Source organism: Rhinolophus ferrumequinum, chromosome 2 (genome assembly GCF_004115265.2).
Source record: "Rhinolophus ferrumequinum isolate MPI-CBG mRhiFer1 chromosome 2, mRhiFer1_v1.p, whole genome shotgun sequence".
NCBI lineage: Eukaryota > Metazoa > Chordata > Mammalia > Chiroptera > Rhinolophidae > Rhinolophus > Rhinolophus ferrumequinum.
Genome location: NC_046285.1, coordinates 72964727 through 72989624, shown reverse-complemented (window position 1 = coordinate 72989624; position 24898 = coordinate 72964727). Strand labels below are relative to the sequence as shown.

Below are 24898 nucleotides of genomic sequence, written 5' to 3'. Positions count from 1 at the left end.
ACTATTTTATTTGCATTTATTCCTTCTAATTGTTCCTTGCAGAAAATCATTTTGATATTCCACCCACTGTGGAATAAATTGTCCGAGTGAAAAACGACCTCTGGCCTTCAAGCTGATTAGCAGTAACAAGCCAGGGGAAGGGTCATGATTGTATATATTTATTGGACAGAATAGTAAGTTCATGGGTGATGATTATAAATGTTTTATTTATGTACATTTAATATTTGAGTAAAGTTTCATTATCTAGTGGTTCTAAATCATTTGAGTGTCCACCCTGCCGACACACTCAGATTCCTGTGGCGATACATCTTATAGAAACACTTTTCCTTTTATATGGAAAATAGCTTACTCATGACTATTATTATTCTCAGCTTTCATCTCTAGCTCATATAAACTACAAGTCCTTCAAGTTATTTAAGAGCAATTGGCTGTTGAGAAATGTGTCTTGCTTTAGTAGCTGCTAATAGCTCCTTTTGAAGAAAGATCACTGCGATTACCTCAAATTGTTTCGATTTGGGGAAACCATCAAGAAATAAGAAAATATACTATGGGCTGGATGACTAAATAACCACATTCTTAAAGATAATAGGAAGAACAATAGGGGCTACCCAGGTGCCTCTCTTATAAGCCACCCCCACCTTGGACTTCTGGTGTCAAATGAAAAGAGGATTAAATTGGAGTGAGGAAAAGGGAGAGAAGGAAGATGGGAAGTGAGCTGAGGGTAGCTATTAACACACACACACACACACACACACACACAACTTTCTGTCTAGCTAGCAACCACTGAAGCAACATAAAAGCCATCACTGAATCCTTCCTTTCATCTTCATAATATTTGCTCTCATAGCACTTAATCTCAGCTGAAAAGAATAAGTTTCCCTACTGGACAGATAGAAGTGACCTAGACATCTGCCAGTTGGAGTAATTTAGCAATTTTGTGACCAACATTAGCCCTAACCAGTATTTTGAATTAAGGTGTTGGATTAAAATGAGCTTTATCTAGTGTATGAGTTAAAACCCCAACTTTCTCTGGCTATCTGGGCTGTCTCAGATGATGCTTCTTCTTGAATAACATTCACTTTACAGTGGTAAATCTTACCACAGAGAAGTGGCAAATTTTGACATTCATTTTAAAGTCTGACTTGCTATTTTAAAAGTCAAGATGAATTGGGATTAAATGGAACAGAATTTAGCTATACATATTTTTCAATTATGAAAAAGGCAATGAAGAGGGCAATGTGTACGACTAGGAAAAAGAAATTTGCTGAGAATGGGGAAAATAAAGGAGGAAAAAGTTAGATCATATAGTTTAGAAATGTATTGCCTTGTGTTCTATTAATGTCATAGGCTAATCTCCAATCAGTAAATGAGTTTTTTTTTTCCTATGGAACAGTAATTTTTATTTACATATGTAATAGTTGTTGATGGTATCTGCAGCCAGATGTCGGGAAGAGGAAGTCATTTCACCCCCTTCCAGTTCCCAAGAGGCTATTAACTTTATACTGACGCAAACTAATATTTAGACACAACTCCCTAGTTCTTACCAAAAAAAAAAAGTAGCTATATCTCTAGTCAAATAAAGTTAGTATTTTTAAAAACATTTCAACAGGCAAGATATCATCAACTGTGTCCTAAGCACTTAGCTTAACATTTATTATCTGGCAGCCAATAATGATGACATAAAGAAGTTTCTCATTAAAACTATTCAAGTGACAATCTGATTATATGAAATGATATGTTCAATAGCACCATAAATTATGTGACCTAATGTTTCACAAATTAGATTACACATGACTTTATCATAAAATAACTTTTCATAAATAACTTATGATGGGAAAGTTTGTGGATTTAGTAGTTTTCTATATTTATTCACTTGATAATCTTGAGAAATCTCAAAATTATGGCCATTTGGGGGGAAGTAAGTATTCATATTTTATGGTTATCTCACTCCATGTATCACATTCTGCAATCATAATTATGAAATCATTTAGAGTTTTTACCACTAAAAAGTAATTAAAAAACATGTATTTAATATTTCCACTAATATCTATGGTTTATAATACAAATATAAATCATAGCTCTGAGAAACCTATGAATCAATGCAACGGGAGTATTGCCAAAGCATTGCGATGGCAGTTGCTATATCATTGTATTATCAGGAAATGGAGTCTAACTTAACATATGAAGTTGGCTTTATAAAGTTGGTAGAACTGTTGGCCATTTATGTAGGGGACAGCACTTTATGGTTGAAGCAGCCAAAATCACAGCCACTGGCAAGTAATACTCTACCTTAGAAAGAATGAGGACCGTGAAGCATGATACTCAGGATGTGCCTCTGCCAGGAAAGGCCAAGATAATCAAAGAACAACCCCATCTACTACACAACTTTGCTTAAGGCAGTCTCTCTCTCTCTCTCTCTCTCTCTCTCTCTCTCTCTCTCTCTCTCTCTCTCCCACTTGTAAAATAAATGAACTTAAATCTTTAAAAGTCTATCAAGATGGGAACAATCACAATTCATTACATATTCCATAAAAGAAATAAAATGGAGGAATTTCTACTAAAGGAACATCAGACGGAGGGAAGAGGTAAATGCTAAAGTTCTCCACCTTAAATAATTTTTATATAGTTATATATGGTAACCAAAGGAAAACTGAACTATATCCCAAGATTTTACTCATACCTCAGAACCAGTATATTTTGAAGAGGTGAATGAAAAAGTGAAAGCACATACATTTAAAGGAAATTTTATAATATATGTTATTTGTATATGATTCCATTGACCCAAGGCTTATTTGGGAGTGAAAACTAAATAAGCACTATATTTAATCTTGAATTAAAAATAAAGATGGCCTATACTAAGTAGCATTAGCTGACGACTGACTGTATCTGGAAATGGCAACTGAAAGCTGAGGAAGTGAAACCCAGTGCTGAAAGATCCATTAGCTAGTTAGATACAGATTTTTAAACATTTTATCTTATTTCTTCATAGAATCAGAACTGAGTTCTGTCCTGGGATATATGATGTAAATTCTAGCGTCAGCCTGTGTCTACACGTAAGTTCAGGTTTTATCCTTTTGAAGGCTTTGTCAAAAGCATCTTTAACATGCTGATACAGGCTCCCCCAAATAATAATGGTTGTTTCCATTTAGTGACCTATCTCAAAGCCTCTCTAACAATATGCTCCCAAGTGCCCAGAAAGAGTTCTATATCAAGGTATAATTATGTGTAATGGGTCAGATGTATGGAATAAACTTCTTTCTATAAACAATTTATAGCACACTAAATGCCCAATTATAACAAAGGATTTTGCAGCTTGACAAGCTGAAAAACTATCTTCTGAAGCCGTACCAGTTAATAGAAAGGGGCTCAGAAATCTTTATATCTGTACAGCAATTTAGAATATAAGTTGTTTTATAAAGCTATATTATTTTAGTCAAAAATATAAGCAGGAAACTTACCCAAGTTCTCTGATCAGGCAGTTGGAACTGGGAGCAAAATTGAAACAAAAACAAAAAATTACTTCTGTATCAGTATCTTTACTGCAGTCTATCCTTTGAGAAACTAACATTCATACTAACTCAGTAATTTTTATTTATCATGTAACCAAACCTTGAGTAAAAAGCTGTGGAAATGAAAATTGAATATTTTTATAACACTGCTGAGTTGCCTCTCTTTACCTAAATTAAATTTAGAATCAAGGTTACAAACCAGATTGTCTTTTTTCCAAGAAAGCTAAACACTACCTACTACCAACACTTAAACGGCAAAATAGATACATCCTCTTTATTTGTTTTTCCTCAGTGAAAAACAAGATTCCTAACTTTTACTTTAATAACTAAATTCAGTAATTTCTTGAAAAAAATGTAGTCTCTTGCATTTTTATAATGTTAATAACAAAGAAAATAAGATATTTACCCAAATGTGAATCACTGAGTAACAAAAGATGATGTACTCAGAAATGCACTGCTTGATTGTTATTAACCTAGGACTCAGACCATCAGTAGTCAGAACACCTAAGATATTAATTTTTAAAACTACAAAGGTCTAGTTATTTATGCCAAGAATCACTGGAGAAAACTTCAGTGAGAGAGAAGTTTCCAGGAAACAAATGTTATACACTTAAAAATACCATTTTTCTTGGTTAAAAGGGGATATATTTTGCTATTATAAGTTCTAGTATCTTAATAAGAAAGATACAGAGTTTTAAGGATGAAAGGTTTATCACAAAAGAAATATAGCAATAAGAAACATTTGTTGAAAGCAAAATAGAAGATGAAGGGCAAAAGGACCTAAGTGATTTCACATCAATATATAAATGAAAAACTTGGGAAAAGATTAATTTTTTTCCAGTTCCTTGGGAAACAATAACAAGAGGCAGACCATTTAAAAGGAAGAAAATCAAAATGAATGAATGAAGGACAGAAACAGAAGTAAAACAGTCCCTGGTACAGCTGTACACAAAGCCAAACATCTGAAATAAATGCAAGAATAACCAAAATAAAATGCAAAAATAATATTAAAAGTATAGGAAAATCATCCAAGGAATAATATCCAGTTTAGAACAATGTTATTGCCACATGGCAATTCAAATGACCTACCAATGTGAGCAAAAGTACCCAAACAGAAATCAATGAAATGAACATTCCAAAATCGCACAGTAATACCACTCCATCCCATCTATAATACTTGTGACTGTACCTCCTTTTCAAAATCATAACCTAAACTAAGACTCCACAAGTAATTTTCAACCACTTAGCCAAGGAGAACCTCTACTGTGCTTATTACTCCATTACATTAAACTAACTTATTTATAGAGAAAAAATAGAGGGCTAAATAGTCCTCTAGTGGCCTGATAGAGCAACATACTTCTTTAAGAATTGAACTAAGAGAGGAAATTAGACCCTGAGAATGATAAAAAGCCAGCACTTATCTTTTAATTTTGATGTATAATATATGTTTCTATATCTTCTAGATACTTCTGACAAGAATTTTTAAAACATATATTATTATTCAAAAGTCAGTAACATGGCCTAATAATCTTCCAATAAAATTCAGTAAGTACCTATTGAGCCATTCACCTTTCATTGATTAAGAATTCTGCAGTGGGCAGGAACATGCTGAATAGCATACCAAGACATACAAACAGAGAATATCACTACCAAGCATTGATGTATCCATTTATATGTTTTCCCTAAAGCATTGAGAATATGTGGTCTCCTCTTTATTATTATAATAACCCTGAGAAATAGATAGAGTAGGTATTATTCTAATTCTGAAGAGGACACTAAAGAAGCCCTAGAGGGACCACAAGATTTGCTCCAATAAAATTTCAATGGAAATGAAGTAATAAATGGTCTTATCCAAACACTTATTTAGCTGTTAAATCATCACGAGCCCTGGGAGCAGAGGCAAGTCCCTCCATTTTGGCTTCTTGCTCTGAGTGACCCTTGTTGCTGCCTGATGAGACAGCACCTAGAGCACACTGAGCATCTTTACAAGTACTTCTAGATATACGATATTGCCCCGCCAAAGAAACTGGCTCAGGAGATGGCAAAAGGGCATTTTATTTTTCTGCATCCATTATTAATAAGAGTGTTGCCTCATGTAGGTCCTTCCACATGCCAAGCACAATGTTAACTATGTTAGTCCATGAACACTGGTCCTTTCAACTACCTTGGTACATCTGGAAGGGGTGTTGCCATTACACTGATAGAGAAGGCTCAGAGATGAACCACATTGCTCAAAACCTAAGCACTTTCGCTAATCAGTAGTGAAGCCAGTTGTGAAGCATTTATTTCTGGCCCCACACCCTGGGCAATGTCTGTTTGTTTATTTCTTTGTTGGTTTGAACATAGATCTGAAGGTAGGATGGAATTTGATACAGTCCTAGAAAAAACAAAAAACAATACTGCAACTTCAGAACATTTGACGGCAGTTTTTCTGAAGGCTTGTGGAAAATGGAGTGACCCATGCTTCTCCCAGGCAACAGTCTCTAAGCCACCTGTATCATAGTGATGTACAGCCGTTATGCATGGAAACAGCCATGATAGTTAGAAAATAACGAAGTATTTTCGCAGTCTTAGTAAATGGCTTCTGCGCCAAGCATCCTGAATGTCCTCCTGCTGCCCCTAACCTGTTCCCAAAGATCCTGAGACAGCCCATCCATCCAGCAACTAAAGCGTTAACTGTTGGGGAAGCAGGGGCTCCAGCACCCTGCTCCAGAATCCAGAATACAGGAGTCCATTCAGATTGATCAATCTTCATGACATACCAGGTCTTAAACACTTTATCACTCTTGATTATCACTAATAGCAACATACAACAAGATGCAGTCCTTTATACCAACGCATGATATTCTGGTGTGGAAAGAAAACACACTCTGCACTGTGCTCTCACCAGCGTGTTTGCCAAGATCTGAGGGAATGACTGCAGTGCTCCAAGCACTGTACACATGTCCCGTCTTTTATGACCCTTCATTAACTTTGGGGATATTCAAAGATAACATATTTTCTTGCATTATTTCTTTTAAAATATTTACATACTATATCTGTAACAGTTGCATGCACATATGGAGTGATTAGCAGGCAAAGTCGCCCATCTTATGAACCAGTAAGTTTACCATGGCTAGCTAGAAATCTTTGAATTTCAGAGAGGGTAGGGAACTTACATCCAATTCCCCATCTTACAGATAAGGAAACTAACTTGAGTAGACTGAGTCGCTCAAAGACACTGAATCCCAGTCCTTTTGTTTTTCCCTCCATTATACCATGTATCCATAGCACTTAATTTTGAAGTGATTAATTACTAGATTTTAAAGATAATTAGAATAAACAATTTGATTATTGTAATTAAATGTATGTAACTGTAAGTATCCTCATAAGTATCTAGTTATAATTAAAAAGGGAGATATACCTTTTGTATATCAAGAGGGATATATCTTTTGTATAATATCTGACACAAAATGCATATTATGTTTAGGTTTATTAGTCCATGAGGCCTACAAGTGTAACTTAGATCAGCCTAAATATAAATTATAAGTACCTGATAAACATTTACTATTTTGGAACTTGCTTCTTTTCCATAAAGTAATTATGTAAATAATATCATTTCTTAGCCTTCCTATATAAAATAAATACTAATTGGAATATTTCTAACCCTTACAATACTAAACCATATATTTTCTCAGTTTGAAATAGACACGATCTTTGAGCAATGATAGATTTCTGCAGCTACCCCAGAAGATGGTATTTCATCTTTCATAATCTGTTGTTTAGGACTTTGGGAAGGTACTTGAAAAAATGAAGAAGCGGTAACAGAGAGGGTGGGAAGGACTGGGGGTGGGGAAAAGTCATATCCCAAGATGATATAATTTAATTATCTCCTAACTTTCTATAAGACAGCTTGCATAAATTCCACCAATTTATTAGAGGAGCATAATTTTTGGTTTGAATATACTGAAACAGAAACAAATTAGTTTACTGTTTTCAAGAATTTTCATAAAACTTTTGCTTACTATTTAAAGACCAGAGCTTGTAGCCTTAAAAAAATAAAATATCAATTAAGAATCCAAATTCAAGCTGTTGATATATTTGTTCTTTCAACACAATTCTCCACATTTTGATTGATATATAAACCAATTTTTTAAATGACCAAATATGTAGGGACATAGAGATGAACCAATTACATAACACTGCTTTGTATTTTCCTTGCAATGGGAAATTATATATATTTTGATAAATGGGACACAATTCCACTCAGCAAATAGCTCTGTGTATTGTGGTGAATTCCTGTGCAATTACAGAACTTTGCTGGAATGCCCAGTGGTCTCTAGATAAATTCCTTCACCCTCTATGGTAACAAATTGTCAGGTAGACTCATTTCCTGTTTTTATCTAAGCACTAAAACATGAACGACCTTCATGAGTTTGGGACGAGTCTCCCTGTGATCCACTTCTTACTATTGGTAATTTTTAAGCATAAAAGACAACTTCAATATTTATTTTCTTAACTGACTTTTGCCCACTCCAAAATAAACTTTGGCTCAATAAGTAGTTAATAACAGACAATAATTGACTACCAAAACCATGTTACTTTTATACATATATTAATTACTTTTACTTTAAAGAGTTTGGGTTTTAATTCTACTAGAATTTCCTGTGTTCTTCCACACCAGCGTCATAGGAAATCCTAATGTTCTCAAGATTTCTTCATTTCATTGCACCTGCTTTTCAGGATCAACAAGTTAGTTTACAAGCTTGAAGTCTCAAATTCATAATACTTACTTGTGGGTGAAATAAGAATCCTGGAGAAGGTCTCAAGTATTTCTCTTTTAAAGCTTCAAGTGGGTCAGTTAGCTTTCTTTTCTCTACTCTGAAAAGTTAAATTAGATTTTGGAGATGAATCAATCTCATATATCAATTACTACCTAATCACTGACATTTAAAACAGCTAACAATAAAGCAAATGGTAGGTTTCTGGAAGCACACTAATAAAAATATAAAGACATCTGTTCAAGTTCTTGAAGAATACTCATGGCACTTCTAGGCGATCAAAAAAGAAGGTCCTATTTATAATGGAAAAATCCTATTGAACGTCTAGTAGTAATAATGAGGAAATATAAAAAATGAAGAGTCATGAAGTCAGAGGCTTTGGTCACAAATTTGTACCTTTCCACTTCAAATGTAGACAAGAATGCTTGGTGATTCTGAAATCATGAGGGACAGGGTTCATTTTTAAAATTGAAGTCATTTTCTGCCAAGAAGGTGCTCCCCTAAGTAGTCACGGTATCTCTTCCGTATTTGCCAATAACAGGCAAGAGAGTTTCTAAGCATGCTAGCTACCCTTTGAGATATAAGTGTCCTCTTTTGGATGTCACTGCTCATAAACAGGGCAAGTGAAAGCGGGGTGATGGGAAGAGGATGAGGAACTTTTTGAAGAGAGGGAGAGACATACAACTTATCTAGATATCCCTTCTATGTGTCATTCTATTTTCTAGTACGCTTACAGGAAATGACATCATGGGTTAAATTAACTGCTTTTATCAACTGTTGGTAATTTTCTAATAAAAACTGTTGAATAAGTACGCTTTTAAAGTAGAATCAAAATGAATAAAAACAGCTACTTCTTGATATTTTATATATGCTATGTTTTGCATACACTATTTCACTTACTGAAATAGGTGCTCTTATATTCATTTTATGGATAAAAAAATGTTTATGACATGGGAAAGATGAAATTTTAACCCAAGTCTTACATTAAAACTGGGGTTTAGGTCTTCATGAGTTAGGTAAAACGACCTCAGGTCTTGGGACTGAAATACCGGAGAGAAGATTGAGATTAGAATAAGCAAGAGGAAGATTAGGAGGTGATGGAGAAAAACATAATGGGTATTTGGAGAATTTGGAAGCCTACTGGCATTGGGAGTGTCTAAGAAAGAAAGTGTGAGAAATTCTCTTCACAAAGGACTGAGATATATCACTGTGTTGGAAATACAACCCTACTGGCAATGTGGAACATATAATCTACACATAAATATTTTCCTTCTCTAGTAATGGGACTGCTACGGAATTAAGATACAATAATTGAAAAAAAAAATGTGCACAAGGATGGTACTGATGACTCAGATGTTTTTGATTGTCTTTTTTTTTTTTACTTCCTTTGTTATGTTCAAGTGGGAATAGCCCTTAATATACTGGCAATGTTCTCGGTGAATGTATTGTAGGTAATATAGGTAGAAAAACAGTTTTGAGTGCACAAAATTGCCCCCCCCAGTATCTATTAAGCAATAGGAACTGATAAACATTGTTGAACAAAAGAATAGCACAAAATCGGCTCTTCGTAAAAGAGAATCAAGCAAAAATATGCAAGTACTTCCATCTTAAGTAAGTCCAATAAAAAAATTATCCACCTCTTCTGTTAACTATGGACAATGTTCAAGATTTGAATGAGAAAGTAAATGTGAACACTTGGTAATATTTAAAATACATAATAAGTATAATTGTTGTTATTCATATCTTTTAAAGAAAACTAGTATTTAAAAAACTAAATCATTCTGAATGGTCAAGTGAATGTTACAGCATACTGCCTAACAGACTTTTTATTAAGCATATATGTATCCCCCAAAGAATTTTTGGATGCATCTAAGGACACTGGATAATGAAAGCACTACACAGACACACGTTTTTTTAAGCCGACCACTCACATTATATACAAAACATTTTTGTGATTAATATTTCATTTCCTTTGAGCTCCTAGCAGATTTATTTAGAAAGAGAATATGACCAGTACTTATTAAGGATGTGTTGGTAGGTTAACAGAGTAAGCGCTTGCTGTTCTGAGTCCCATCTCATTCCAAATAACCTGACCCATGTAAGTACCCACACATATTTGCATTAATCCTTCAGGAGCCTCATTCTTCCGCCACTGACAACTTGCTTTAAATATGGCTTTCCCATATTTTCCACTTTAAAAAAAAAGTGTTTAAAAATAAATTTATTGTCAAGGGAAAGAACTCTGTGGGCCTCTTCCAAAACCCCAAATTCAGAGTCATCCAAAAATAAGTCCAAACCTAATGAGTCGACTTTCTGAATAAAAAAATGAATTCACTAGATCAAACAACTTTGCTCTCTGTTTTATAATAATAATTTCAATGGTTTGTTAGAAGCTGTAACTTTATAGTGCGAACATTGTCTTTCATACATCTGTCCACAGGTAATCGTCTCCCATCCACCCTTACCTGTAAATAGGGTCCATAAAGAAAGGAGTAGGTCTAGCATGCTGCAAGGAACCATCTGTTGCCGGTCTTGGGTCAATGTTGTTTCCTTTCTTTTCCCCAAACACGTGGTTTTTTCGAGGCTCAGTAAGCTTTGTCCCACTGGCTCTACTTCTACTGCCCATACTTAGATCCAGGGGCTGGTCTTGACTTGTGGCAGGAGTCGCTGGAGGCTTGGAAGGTACTGGAGTCAAGGGCTTCTCATCCTTTCGCTTAGTGGTGAGGTCAAAGGGAGACTCAGAGCTTCCCTTCTGCTGTTTCTTTACTTCACTTGGTGATTGGGGTTCCATTTTCAAAGGTAACGATCTCAAGTCTCTATCAGGAAATGGGTACATTGATTGAGAGAATGCTGGAAAAAACGGGAGGGGAAACATGGAAGGGTAAGGTAAAGCTCCAACTTTTTTGTCTTGCAGCCCCACCAGTCCTGTTGAACCAAAGTATTTTTCAGCAATAGAAGCAATAGCCTTTATAGAATCATTCACAGCTCCTGACACCGCAGTTTGCTCCTCTAAAGATGGTGAGAAAATGGAATGATTGCTGTATTCTTTCTTATTATGTATTGAAGCCAGATTCTGAAGAGGGCTTACTTTGTCTTTGAACATTTTACCATTTTCTTTAAATTTTTCTTTATCACTTTCAATGTCACTTTCCAGATCAGAGCCCGAGGTTGTTTCCAGGTCACTGCCACTTGGAGTACTGACATCATCAAGGTCACTACTCTCTGACTGGTCACTGATTTTTTCAAGGGGCCTCTCTTCAGAGGACCTCTCGGGCTGGAGCTCCACTGGCTTATTGTCCCCTACAGATGGGTGTTTAGATAGTGCCTTCAAAATATCCTGTGTAGCTGGCAGTATCTGAGGATGTGTCATGAGGGGACTTTGACTTTTGTTTGTCTGTTCAGTACTTGATAGTCCTTTAACAGGAGAACTAGCAGGTATCAAAGGAGGCCTATGGTACAAGCCGGAAGGAAACAGACCAGGGAAGCTAAAAGAAAATCCAGGAGCTGTTGGAAAGGTAAGACCAGCAGGATGCCTATTGGCACCAAAATAGTCAGCAAGGCCCGGGTTGGTATGACTCATATTAACCATGGACGTTTTATCCATAGCTGGGGTTCCAGGAAGTGAAATGCCTTGGCCAAAAAATCCACCTGCCGCAAAATGGTTCTTGCCCTCACAAAACCTCCTGTGTTTATTTAAGGAAGACGTAGTGCTGAACATTTGTCCACAGTCTTTGCACTTGATTTGGGTTCTGCAATCAGCATGCATGCGCTTATGACGACAAAGGTTTGAAAACTGAGTATAGGATTTATGGCAGACCTCACCTGTGTGCAAACAACAAAAAAGAATCTCAGGCTTTATGGCAATTGCTTCTGAATTTAGCAAGTATCACAATTGGTTTACCCCAAAATTTCAATTAGAAAGCCAGGAAAAGATGTTGGAGGCACTAATCTGGGTGCTCCAAACACAGAAAACCCCCCATTTCACTAGATTCCAAAGCAAGGCATCCAACCTGACAAATGTCTTGAGGCAGCACAAATATTCCATATATATATATATATATATAAATATTCTATCATCCCCATTGCATAATATTTTGCATCATATTTCTGTCTTTAAATATTTATGAGAAAATCAAATCCCAGCATGCGTTGATTTCCCGCCCAACTCCTACACTAACAAAATCTTTAAGTTAAAGTCTTAAGATGTACTAAACATGAAACATAACAGGAACCCCTTTAAAATTTTAGATAGACCACTTAAAGAATTCTACATTGTAGGCACCAGAACAAAACAAAACAGCCTTTCGCTTGACCAGAAACTTCACCTTTATTCCCTCTCCCCTTGGGGAAAACACCCGTAACTGCTCTACCATTATTTAATTTGTATTATATCATATGCTCTCATCATTCACACATCAAAGCCACACAACAATGCACATTGTGTATTCAGAGACATTTTTAACAATCATTTTCATGATTTGAGAAAGACTGACATAATTTACAATGGCTCTATTTTAAGCCTGCAAAGGAAACTAAATTGAATGTAGCCCATCCTGCATTGCTGGTTCCCATGAACTATGATCACGTCCTCTGACTTCCCCTCACACCAGCGGTTGTGCTAACCTTCCTGCATTTATGAAACCCCTGTCCTTGGGAAACATGTCCACTTGTTGTCGTATCTTCACCGGTTATCTCAGGGCTTGACTTCTATGTGCGATAGCTAACTACAGTAAAGCTCTAATCCAAAAAGAAGAACACAGCAGTGGGTGTTGGCTGGGAAATAACCCTCTTCACCGAGAACTGCCCAAAAAAGTAGAACATCTTCCTCCGCACAGATGTGCAAACAGATCTAAGCATATTTTTAAGACCAAACTCTGTAACCCTTAAGAACTCCTTTGCTGGGTAAGAATCTCACTCACTTCGCAATCCAACAGGATTATAGGATCTGTTCCCTAAGCATCACCTTTTTTATTTTTACTTTAGGAAAGATGAGCCCACTTTATGTGTGAGCTTAATTTAATGCTTCTGTACACATTGAATACATACAGAAACATGATATGCCTCTTTGGTAATTGTGGAAACAAATTTATATAAGAAATTAAATTGAAGACAAAATACAACATTTATTGCTTTCACATGATGACTACCTTTAAGCAGAGAATGGCTGAGCTCCTAAGTCAAAGCAATAATAAAAAAATTTAAAAAATGAAAATAAACCTTGTTCAAAGGAGATTATAGACCTCCAGTGACACAAAACTCACCCAGAACTTGAAATAACCCACACACTACCAAAAAGGAAGCATCGAGTGATTCTATATCTATTTCATTTACTACTAACAATTAAAAAGCATTACTACATATATTAGCATGCTTAATAATAATATTAAAGGAGCTTTCAACTGTGGGATGATTCGCAACGCTATAGAGGCTGTAACACACTTTTTAACAGGAAAAGAAGATGTGAGTGGTTTCTTTTCAGATCATTCTACTGGAATACATTGACCAGATTCTGCCTTAAACATATATACTAGTTAACCATATACAGTACATATATATACTACTTAAATGCTTTGATACATTAATTAAAACCATATAATGTAGAGGGTAGAAACATGAGACTTTCACTAGTTACACTAACTCAGCTGTGAGCAATAACAAGAAATAGTAAATAAAATGTTGGAATTATAAAAGTGTACTCATAAGAAAGTGACACCTCTCCTCTGGGCATTAAAAGGTATTGAGGAAATGTCTTGATGAGTATTCAACCAAGGTGTAAGTTTTTGAAGGGTTTGCAACTTTTTTGGCAAAGAAATGTTGTTCTCTGCACTTCTTTCTTATAGCTGGACGGATTGAAGAAAACCAAGAGCTTCTCTGTATCAGAGAAGCAAAAGGTGCATTTCACTTTCCCAGTTGTACCCTCTGTTACATAGATAAGTGGTGTCTGTGTCAGATCTGAACAACATAGAATCTGGGATGTTTCCTTAGGCAGAGACTTTATTTTTCTCACTTGAAGACCTGGCCTGGTCTACCACAAACCACCAGGCCTCCAGGTAAATGGCTCAATTGATGTTGAAGTCTATACTCTACTGTAATTTTCTCAGTAATAAGGAATTATCCAGCAGTTAACATTGCATTTTTCTACTTATTAAACAAATTAAGAGGTATTTTGAATATATTCAGCCTATTAGAGCATGTGGTTTCTATTTGGGCAGGCTGGAGGTTTCTGTAAAGGCAGTGAGTAATTACCTTAGCGCTGGTGACTTTAGGCTCGAGCTTGGCGGTACACTGTAATAAGAGACAGTTGCCATAAACACACCAGTGGGGGTAAATCGTGGTGTGTGGCCTTCTGGTGAGAAATAGATATCAACTCTAGGTGAACCTCCTCCACTCCAAAGTCTCTATACCAACTCCTCTTTTGTTCTGAAATTGCATGGCTATTATTTATAATTACCCCATGGTTCTCTGTCAGATTTTATATTTGAAGAATGCCATCTGCTATTTAAATTTACCAATAATTACTGCAAATACCTTCATGGGAAATCGTTCATGCAATCTGATTGGAAAGGGACACCCTATAGCACTTTAAAGTGAAACACTTGACTTCAACACAATTAAAATTCCATATCCCAGAATTTTAGATGATAGGAATCGATATTTTCTGACTTTTATTTCAAATAATACAGAAAGCATTAAACGGGTGATCCTAACGCATTGCGGTGTGTGCTACTCTTTCTGCTACCAAAGCATAGTACACTTATTAAAATTTATTTCTGAAAAGTCAGAAATAAATGAATTATGTGTGCCTGTAGCACTGGCAAAGACATTTTTAAGGCATTACGACCTAGAGTCAGGAATGCCTTTTTGAGACAAGAAGTCACAAATTTCTATTGTATACTTTATTTCCTGTGACTTTCAACAGAGCTTCCCCAAGGGAGTCTAGAGCACCCTTTTGTTTATCCGCTAGTCCTCTTCACTCCACCCAGGGAACAGAAGAACATGTGAGCAAAACAGGACTCTAGTGTAAGCTGGCAAGAGAAAGGAAAGCTCTCTTGGTGCTTGAAAGCATAAAAGAGAGCTGTGTCAAGGCAAAAAGGAGGAAGACTAGTCTCTGGCACCTCCATGTTGGCACTGAAAATTAGGTTTTTTTCCATTAGGTCCTGTAGTAGTGTCTCATATACCTACTAACAGCCATCGTGTATTTGTCAGAAAAACTGTTTTGCAAGAGTTCCCAAGTCAGAGATCTTGCCAACTACTGGGTATGCTTCAACACAGTTCTATGCTTATCTGGATCCAAAATCAGTCTTGAAGTTTGTAGCACAGCTCAATGAGTCACTGTGTTTATATGCCCAGCCGAGCAATGGATCAAAAGAAGTCCAGAATCGTTGCCCAGATGGGCTGAGAACAACTGATTTTCCTTATGAAATATTTCAGCACAATTCAAAGAACAGGAGTGGGTGGACAGAGGAAGAAGCAAATGAGGACTCCGCTTTATTTTATTTGAAGTGTGTTACTACTATGCTCTGTACAGGGAGATTCTAAGTAGGTGGTCAGATTGGATGTCCCCTGAAAACACACAAGCACACTGCCTGTAAATTTGCTTTAGTGCAGTGAGTTACAGAAGCACCGTGTCCAGCATCAAAGTGAGAATGTTCTGCTTTTCAAGTAACTGAGAACTACCAGTCCACAGCCTGTCATTGGCAGCAACGGTTAAAGGGCATTTTATTTACCCCCCCCCTCCCCCCACACATACATGCACACACAGAGTCATAAGCCTACTTGCCAGGTGGGGTTCTTCCGGCTTTCTGATCCAGAACAGGTTTTATCACTTCATCTTGGTTAGTGGTATCTGCTATTTGTTGTTTTACAAAGCCATGAACATTTTCAGTGTGAGACAAATCTGGTTGTCTCTATTAAATCCTACAACCCGGGGAGGCTTCCCTTTCATTATTTAACGACTTCTCTTTTCTCTACCTGTTATTGATTTCATCCAAAAGAAAACACCCCAGGGATCATAGACAACATACCATGGATCTGGTTATAAAAGATTTTCTGGTAATAGAAAATAGCCCTACTGGATTGGATCATAAATAGGTAATGTGAAGACCCCTCTCATGGCCATGTGTGGCCACTCTCCTGATCACACTGCCGTTTGGATGAGAGACAGATGCAGGAAGGAGGGCTGGAGTGTTAAAAACTTACAGATAAAGGGCTTCACACTGCTGTGGATGTGCTTGTGTTGTTTGAGGCCCGACGAAGTGGCAAACGTTTTGCCACACTCTGGGCAAGCATGGGCCCGCGCACCAACGTGCTGAGAGCGAATGTGCCGCTGAAGGTTGCTAGGGTCCGTGAAAACCTGCTAGGAAATGAGTACTGATTAATCAAGAAACTTAATTCAAAGACACAATAAAGTAGACCAGGAATGACTCAAGAAGGAATTTTGTTTTCATGTTTTGTTTTTGTTTATTTGTTTTTCCCAAAGACAAAAAAGAAGTCATATTTCCAAAGTGCAAGCTCCTCTAGGGTAGGGACTGTAAATTATTCAGCTCTGTATCCTTAGCACAAAGGGTCCATTGGTATCAGCTGAATGAAATAATTAATGACATTATTAGACCACATTCCAGGCCTTTTTGATCCCATTTAGAGTGACTGGAGTTGAATAATAACATGCTGGCCATGACATTATTAAAACTGGTGTGCTATCTCCATCCTTTAAAGAACATGCTATGTACAACATTGGGGGGACTTTGACTAAAGTATCTCAAATCTATCCAAGGAGTTCCCCTAGGGGGTAAATTCTAACACTGTTTTAGTCAGTTACCATTAAGCTAAAATTACTCCTTTGGACACTGGAAAGGAAGGAAGGAAGGGAGAGAGGGAGGGTGGGAGGGAGGGAAGAAGGGAGGGATGAGGGAGGGTAAGGGGGGAGAGAGAGAGAGAAAGAGCGCACGCCACTTACAAATCTGGAAGCAAAACATCTCTAAAGATAATTTCAAACATCACAATTTCCATTGGCATGAGAAAAATATGCAAATGCTATGAAAATTTTGGGAAATTGAAATCAAGTTTCATGATACCAGGATGTCTTTTAGCTAACTGAGAAACATGAAAATTAAATGATATGAATTATTGTTCTTGTAACGGTCAAGGTGAAATGCATTCATTTTACTCTTATGTTGTTCTGCACTAGTCACTAAGGGACTATATTTTTAATTAGAATTAAGTCATGATTTATAGTGGGGACTTTGGTGGAAAAATCTGCAAATGTAGGAGTCTTCCATTCTTTCTGAATAGGCATTCAGAAAGTTTATGTGATTTCCTCACAAATTGCTATTAAAAGAAATCAGTAATATGCATTGGATAAAATTTTCATTCTCCATAACGCTATAAAACAACCCCATGCTGGCAAGCAAGTAGCGGAACCAGGAATTTACCAAGGATGTCTGACACCTAGTTCTGGAACTCACCATTAAGCCTCACTTCCTCCCTTACAAAAATAAAAGGATACCCACTAAGTGTTTTTATACACTGTACTAATGCCTTTTAGCATACGACACTCAGTCTACTTTTCTCAAGATATTTATAGTTTCCCCTCTCAAGGCTTGTTTTTATATATTGCAGCAAGTGATAGATTAAGAGAGAGCAGGATGACAGAGAGGCCAAGTAGTCTACAAATTCACTGTACCTTGGCACAATTTTCACATTCATAGTGCTTTCCACTGTCATGTGACATCTGGTGGCGAATTAAATTGGACTTCCAGTTAAATGCCTTAGGACACTGATCGCACTTGTATTCCCTCTCTTCAGTATGTGACAACATGTGTTTCTCCAGGCTGTTAAGAGAACAATTAATTTAGTAAGACATGGTGACAAAGAACACATTCATAAACAGAATGTCGTTTTACTACTAGTCCAACTGGCAATTAAAGGAATAAGAAGGAGAAGTTGTTGAGGTGAGGATGAGGAAAGAGAAGAAACAGGCTTGCAACAGACAACAGTGCGTTTTATGTTTCCTAGACTGTGTCTCTCAGTAATGCAGAGAAGTACCCCTGTTGTTAGAAAATAAATCTGATACTGCTAGCAGGGATTAATTGCCAATTTAGGGGCATGATAAACAACTAGCTATTTGTCAAGTTCCAGATGCACTACACAATCCTAACAGTAACACATGGCTAACACCTAAGTCAAACACAAACACTCAAACAGAAAATGTTAAGAAAATGCTTACGAACATTCAAGCAAGTATTCTATCTAATGTGTATATATATAACTTCTAGATTCAAAAAAGTACTTTTGGTTTTATCTATGTCACCATATGGGAAAGTGAACTATAAGCTAAGCATTCAACAAACAATTTCCCATTATAACCCTGGGATGGATCAACTGACAGGCAGATGGACTGATGGATGGTATGTGTATAGATACAGAAGTTGATATAGATACATAAAGAAATATTTTTATATAGAGAAAAACATTATATAAACTATGAATTAGGAAGGGAAGAAAAGTGTATAATATTTTAAGTGGATGCATTCTTAAAGCCCTTCAAAAGAAAAACATTGTTAGAAGTTTTTCACAAGCATAATTACTGTTTTTAAACTTAGAATATTTTTCCTGCTCAAAGGAAACTTTTTCTCCCCTTTCTAAAAATGCATATGAAATCTAATCAAAAGCAAATATCATATATAATGGATTATTGTGATATTCAGGTGTTTGCAACATTTTCGTTAATTAAATACACACATGGATAACACATTAGGACACTACCCCCATATAAAGTAACAGAGCTCCTTGGAGAAATAGCCTGCTTCAAATTTGAAGAAGAAAATATATAAGATGTGCCTTGAATATCTTCTTATGGCAAAAGCAAAAAGCAAAGAAGAAAGTTAGGATCATGTCAAAAGAATTAGGGTGCCAACTTGAAAAAATAAATGCCCACTGACCAAAGATGAGGATATTGAAGCATTAATAAAAATAATATTCTCATCTTTCAACAATAACAAAACACAAGAACAGAACCTCACTGTCACCCTTGGAAGATGCTGGGAAATCAAATCATTATTCTGAAAACTAGTAAATAAAATGAAAAGCTCATTCACATGGCCTGCCCCTTCTATATGGACTATACCTCAGGGTGAGCAAATAAACAATGAGGGGAAGTTTCTCTCAATATAATAAATTCATATAATAAATACTGAAAGAATGATAGAAGTAGAATACATTCATTTCGCAGCCCCTAAAGAATTAATGAATCTAGGCAATCCATATGTGCCTTCTGACGGAAATAAATAATACTGTCAATGAGGTATTCTTCCCAAAACTTTGAACCTAAATGTGATCAAGCTTGATATATACTCGTAACTCTGAGTTTACAGGAAAAAGGGGCTGGAGAAAGATGTTAAACAACACTGAGGGAATAAAATTAGAATTCAGACTGGAGGAAATGCTACAGGAAAACCACTCAATTTCTTGTATAAATAAATCATAGTGAGAGAGGGATACAGAGAATAAATGAGAGAAAAAGAGAGAGATAAAGAAAGAGACTTATGACTTTGAGGGAAGCCATAAATTCAAAGAGATATAAGAGACATGTCAACCAACTGCAGTGATGTACCTTGTTTTGATCTTAATTCAACATTCTACAAATTATGAAATATTGAGGGAATATGAAGACTGACCGAATATTTGATTATATTAAGGAATCATTCTTAACGTGTGTGTTGAACTTACATTTTAAAGAGTCCATACTGTCTACAGATATATAATAAACTATTCATGAATAAAATGATATAATGTCCAGGATTTGTCTCAAACAATCCAAAATGAGTGTAGCTGAGATAAGATTGGCCTTGTATAATAATTATTGAACCTGCACATATGGGGGTTTATTATACAATCCTCTCTAGTTTTGTGTATATTTAAAACTTTCATAACAAAAAGTCAATTAAAAAAAAATACCAAACATGCAAGAAGTACCCTTTCTCTTCCATGTTTTATTTCTCTGTAAGATGAACCCTCTAAATTCAAGTACCAAGTAAGACATCTGTGCGCCTAGAATATATTACCCAGTGGTTGTATAGACAGTGTGCGTGGGAGTGTGTGAAAAAATGAAATGCCCTTTCCCATATCTTGATAAATTAGAAATACCTTTCCCATAGTTTTTTCTCTTCCTCAGCTTCCTCCCTACAATTCTATTCATATTGGCACATGAACTTAATGTTTCCTGCCCCATGAGTCAGTCGAGTTGGTAAAGCTATTCTATTTGAGCACAAATGGCCATATCTTTGTGAACAAAAGGTACCAGGAGAGTACAGGTGTGTGGAGTCACAAGAAAAGCCTTATGTTTATATACACTGTGTGTTACACAAGTTGAAATGCTAACAAGAGAGTTAAGAGAGAGAAATCAACAACTGCAGGTAACATGGAACTGAGTTAGGGACATCTTCCAAAATCACTGTATGGGTTGCTATTCTCACTATTGTCCTTAACAAACCCATGCCATTTTATGACATATATTATATTCCAATATGTATGTCACATCATAAGCTCTGAAATCTAGTGATAAAAAATTGGCCTATACATTGAGTCTTTTTCCTGTCCCCTACTCCAAGGGTTTGATATAGCTTTAAGAGTATTCTAAATGGCACGCAGTGGGAAACAAGATAGCAAAGCACGGGGAATTTTTCTATCTTTGCTTCTTCTCAGCTAGCATAAAATCCATATTGTTCCATGGAATTTTCAGCTATCAAATAATCAGTGATAGAAAGAATTAAAAGGCAAGTGGTTCTCACAAAAGCACATGTACATCGCTTTTCATAAACATAGAAGCAATTCAGTCAGTCATTACTGAGACTTCACTTTTCATAAGAATTTTATCCCAATTTATAGAGCTTTGCTTAGCCCTCCAGGTTCTTTCCATCTTTTGCATATCAACCTTTATTTTTTGCCCCCCTTTTTGTTTTTCAGTGAGGGAATGTATTCTTTTCTCATCATTTTACATAAAAGATACAAAACAGAATAACGCATCATGTCAAGAAAGGATTTTTTTCATTTGTTTAAAGTATAAAGGAACGCTATAGAAATCAATAAAGTGGAAAATATTCAGAGAAAGTAGGTTCTGCACGTGGCTAAATTATATAACCATTTGGATGTTTGACATCAGGTTTTAGAGTGACATGTTATATCCATCTGACGGAGCTTCCGAAGAGTGAGTTTTGAGGGTTCATCCAATGTATAATTAGGTTTCCTTATTGTTTTCCACTGAATGTTTGAATGAAGGAGCTAAACTGACAGTCAGTTTTGGCAGAAGTAGAGCTGACTCAGGCTTAATCTTACAGCTAATCAGAGTAAGAAGCTTTTGCCCCTAAGAAGCGTTTCTATACACTTCCAGGAGGAACTAAGAATTACATTTTAGTGTTTAGTCTGGCAATTTTTGTTTTATAATGCTGTTCTTTATTTTTTGATAACAAAATTGAAGGAAATATGCTTAATCTTTGACATCAGAGATACTGCTTTACAGTGTAAATGCTTGTTTTGCCCATTGGAATGTATTCTTTTTATTTCGCTTTTTTAATTTGGACTCAATTATATTTAAGAGACATACTATGACACTTTTTGTTTAATTACAAATCCATGTTTTACCAAACAATTTATTCTCCATGCGGATTTACGTTAAGCAGTAAAGATGAGTTTAAAAGGTACTCGGAAAGCCCTCTTATTCCCGAAAATGTTTTCCCTCTAATAGCTAACTTAGACCTGAATTTTCAAAGCTAAAGATTAATTCTTTTGATTCAAGCTCCTCAAGGAATGAATTACACTTGATGCTTTTTTAGTCATTTATGCATTATAATGAATGACTGTTATATGAAATCCTTTCCTATAAGTGTTCTCACAAGAGAAGCAGCTACAGGGCAATCAACCGAGTTAAAAAGGAGAGAAAAGAGAGGAGGTATTAAGGAAAGAAAGGAAACAAAATGATAAACTGAATAAGTAGAATGTCAAAGACAAACTGTGAGTAATTCACACTCCTGAATAAGTCCAGTTAATATACTACCATACGTATTTAAATACAATGATGTTATGTTCACTTGAAATCCTGATTATAGGTTCCAAGTATCATTTTCGCATTTAAAAGCAAAAGAATGAGTGCAATTACTAACACTGTTCATGGACCAAGGCAAAAACCATTAGCCAAAAAGAAACAAACCAAAAAAAACCTACTAGTTAGTTATATACATCTCTGATCTGATAAACTATTTTGCAGCAGAATTATCAGTATGGTTTTCAGAAGGTGGGTTCCAGGATTGCTATTTTCTTTAATAAGAATAAAAAACAATGTTTTAAATTAAATTCAAAGGATTATAAAAAGTTTACATATAGCTGAAATATGATTTTCATTTTGTTGAAAATAAGTATTAAATAATTATTTCATTTATATCATGTTGCTTGTTTTCCTTTTGGGAAATTCAACCTTTTCTTCACTGAGCAGGTTTTTCTTATTCTTTTATATATGTGCTGTTCACATAGTCGAAATTACATCTATAGGTTACACTGATCTGTCAATGGACCTTCTATCTTTCATTCAGAGTACCAGAAGCAGTCTGTTTTTTGTTTTGTTTTGTTAGTTATCGTCTAAGTGTTTCTAGAGATAGCTTTACTCTTTGGCATATGATTACTTTTATCAGCATCATTGTTGCACTACCAGTCTTGATTCTTCCTCTAAGTCATATTTTACTGCAATGTTAACCTTTAGTTGCCGATAACACTGCTTAAATAAAAACAAACATTATATTCTATCTGGCATCAAAATAACTAATTCCAACTTCATTGTAAATATTTTACAGATGACAATTTCCCCAATAAAAATGATTTCTGAGCATGTTATTAACACACTTGTCCAGCTCGTTGCAGTTCCAAATTTCCCATCAGCATAAATTCTGAAAATTCAGCATAACATTTTATTGTAAAGTAAATAAACATGTTTTTTAGCGCAACCTGCCATTTCTAACCTTTGCAAATCAGGAAAAACTTGGTCACATTCCTTACACTCCTGGATTGCATGTATCTCTCGAAGATCATTTTCACTTTCGAGTTTTTGTTGAAAGTCCTCTTCCACCATTGAAAATGCAGAATGAGGGGTACTGCATGGGAACTTTTGGTGATCTGCTAGCTCAGCCTTTGACTCAAAGAGCTGGTCACAATCCTCACAGCGATACTGTCGTTCTTCTGTAAAAATAATTCAGGTGTTACTAGGATGGGGAGATCAGGAAGTACCACCACCAACCAACAGGTATTATTGAATTACTGAAGGCATAATAGGAACTATTTGGTTGTCATTTCCATCGCTTGCATTTGAACGTAGGTTAGAAATTGTACAGTAAACCCTTCCAGGATTTAATATTCACAGGATATTAAAAGTAGTAATGACCACTTACTGAGAATCACCTATTTCTTTAGCTCTGTACCTGGATTACTGATATTCCTTAAAACCTGATTATGAAAATCAGATTTTTATCCCAACTTTCAAATGAGGGTATTGAAGCTCAAAGAAGTTCTGAAACCAGTCAGAAGTTACAGAGCTAAGTGGTTGTACCAGGATTTGAACCCATCTCTGTCCCATACACTTCTCACTGTGCCATGTTACCTGGAGGATACATGGGACACACAGGCCTTATCTGAACCGTGCTTAAGACTGGTTAATATCAGCAATTTGAAACGCCTCATTTTTACATTCATCGTTACTTATAATGGGACACAGGATGTTTTTAGCATTCTTTTAGGCTAATTTATGTTACCCCAGGGTCAGTGCTAGTTGGTGTGGCTTTGTTAAATAGCAAACATATCATGAATTTGCACTTTAAATCAGTTAGATAAATAAAGAGTAATAGTGGAGACTAGATATAACATGGTTCTAAAGTGTCAGATAGTGCAGTATTGTTTCTATTCTTTCCATTTAAATAGCTTTTAGCCCACTCATGAGGCCATATTACTATGCACAGATTACACAGACACAATCACAAAAGTCTTGAAAACAGCTCTCAGTGTGGAAAGACAGCAGGGCAACAATATGAGAGATAATTGCTGTTTTGTAGACCTATAGACAGTTGTTCATCAACTGAATGTTTTTGAGAGAATATTTTAGTCACCTCCTAAATTCTAGGCATTTTGCTAGGGAATTAATATATGAGAAACTCAAGGGGATACACATGTGAACAGAGTGTGATATATTTTATGACAGATGCATGCACAGGGCGTAAAGGAGCTCAGAGGAACGTGCTTAATCCATCTGATCTGAAGGAGAGATGTTCAGAAGATGTAATGGGTAAGAATCAGTCAGGTGAAGTGAGATGAGGGAGGACACCTAAGGCAGCAGGGTTAGCAGGGGCCAATGATGAAAGCCAGAAAGAGTGCGCAGGCTCCTGGAAGACAAAGCTGCAGTCAAGTGTGACAGGTTTATAGGGTGCAAGTAGGGGAGGGGAGGAAAATGGAGTTAAAGAGGGTGGCAAGTCTCTAGGGGCTTTTTAGGTCCCTGCTAGGAAGGAAAGAGAAAGCCACTAAAAGTTGGAGAGCTCCACTGCAGCTGGAGAAGCCAAACACAATTGTCAAATGGGACATTGCTACTATCATCTATAT

The 24898-nt window shown here is 36.1% G+C and overlaps 1 protein-coding gene across 19 annotated transcripts in view; it reads right to left on the bottom strand.

The window, feature by feature from the left end:
• Positions 1–24898, bottom strand: part of MECOM (MDS1 and EVI1 complex locus) — a 539102-nt gene that overhangs the window by 19179 nt on the left and 495025 nt on the right. For 7 of the 19 annotated variants that reach the window (XM_033133043.1, XM_033133072.1, XM_033133007.1 and 4 more), the window contains 6 exons: positions 23275–23491; positions 17952–18099; positions 16469–16625; positions 10735–12091; positions 8282–8369; positions 3459–3485 (listed from right to left, as the gene is read on the bottom strand). In XM_033133043.1, the coding sequence (XP_032988934.1) occupies positions 3459–3485; positions 8282–8369; positions 10735–12091; positions 16469–16625; positions 17952–18099; positions 23275–23491 (1994 nt within the window). The remainder of the gene's footprint in view (positions 1–3458; positions 3486–8281; positions 8370–10734; positions 12092–16468; positions 16626–17951; positions 18100–23274; positions 23492–24898) is intronic. The other 12 variants (XM_033133052.1, XM_033133034.1, XM_033133123.1 and 9 more) reach the window with 5 other exon arrangements.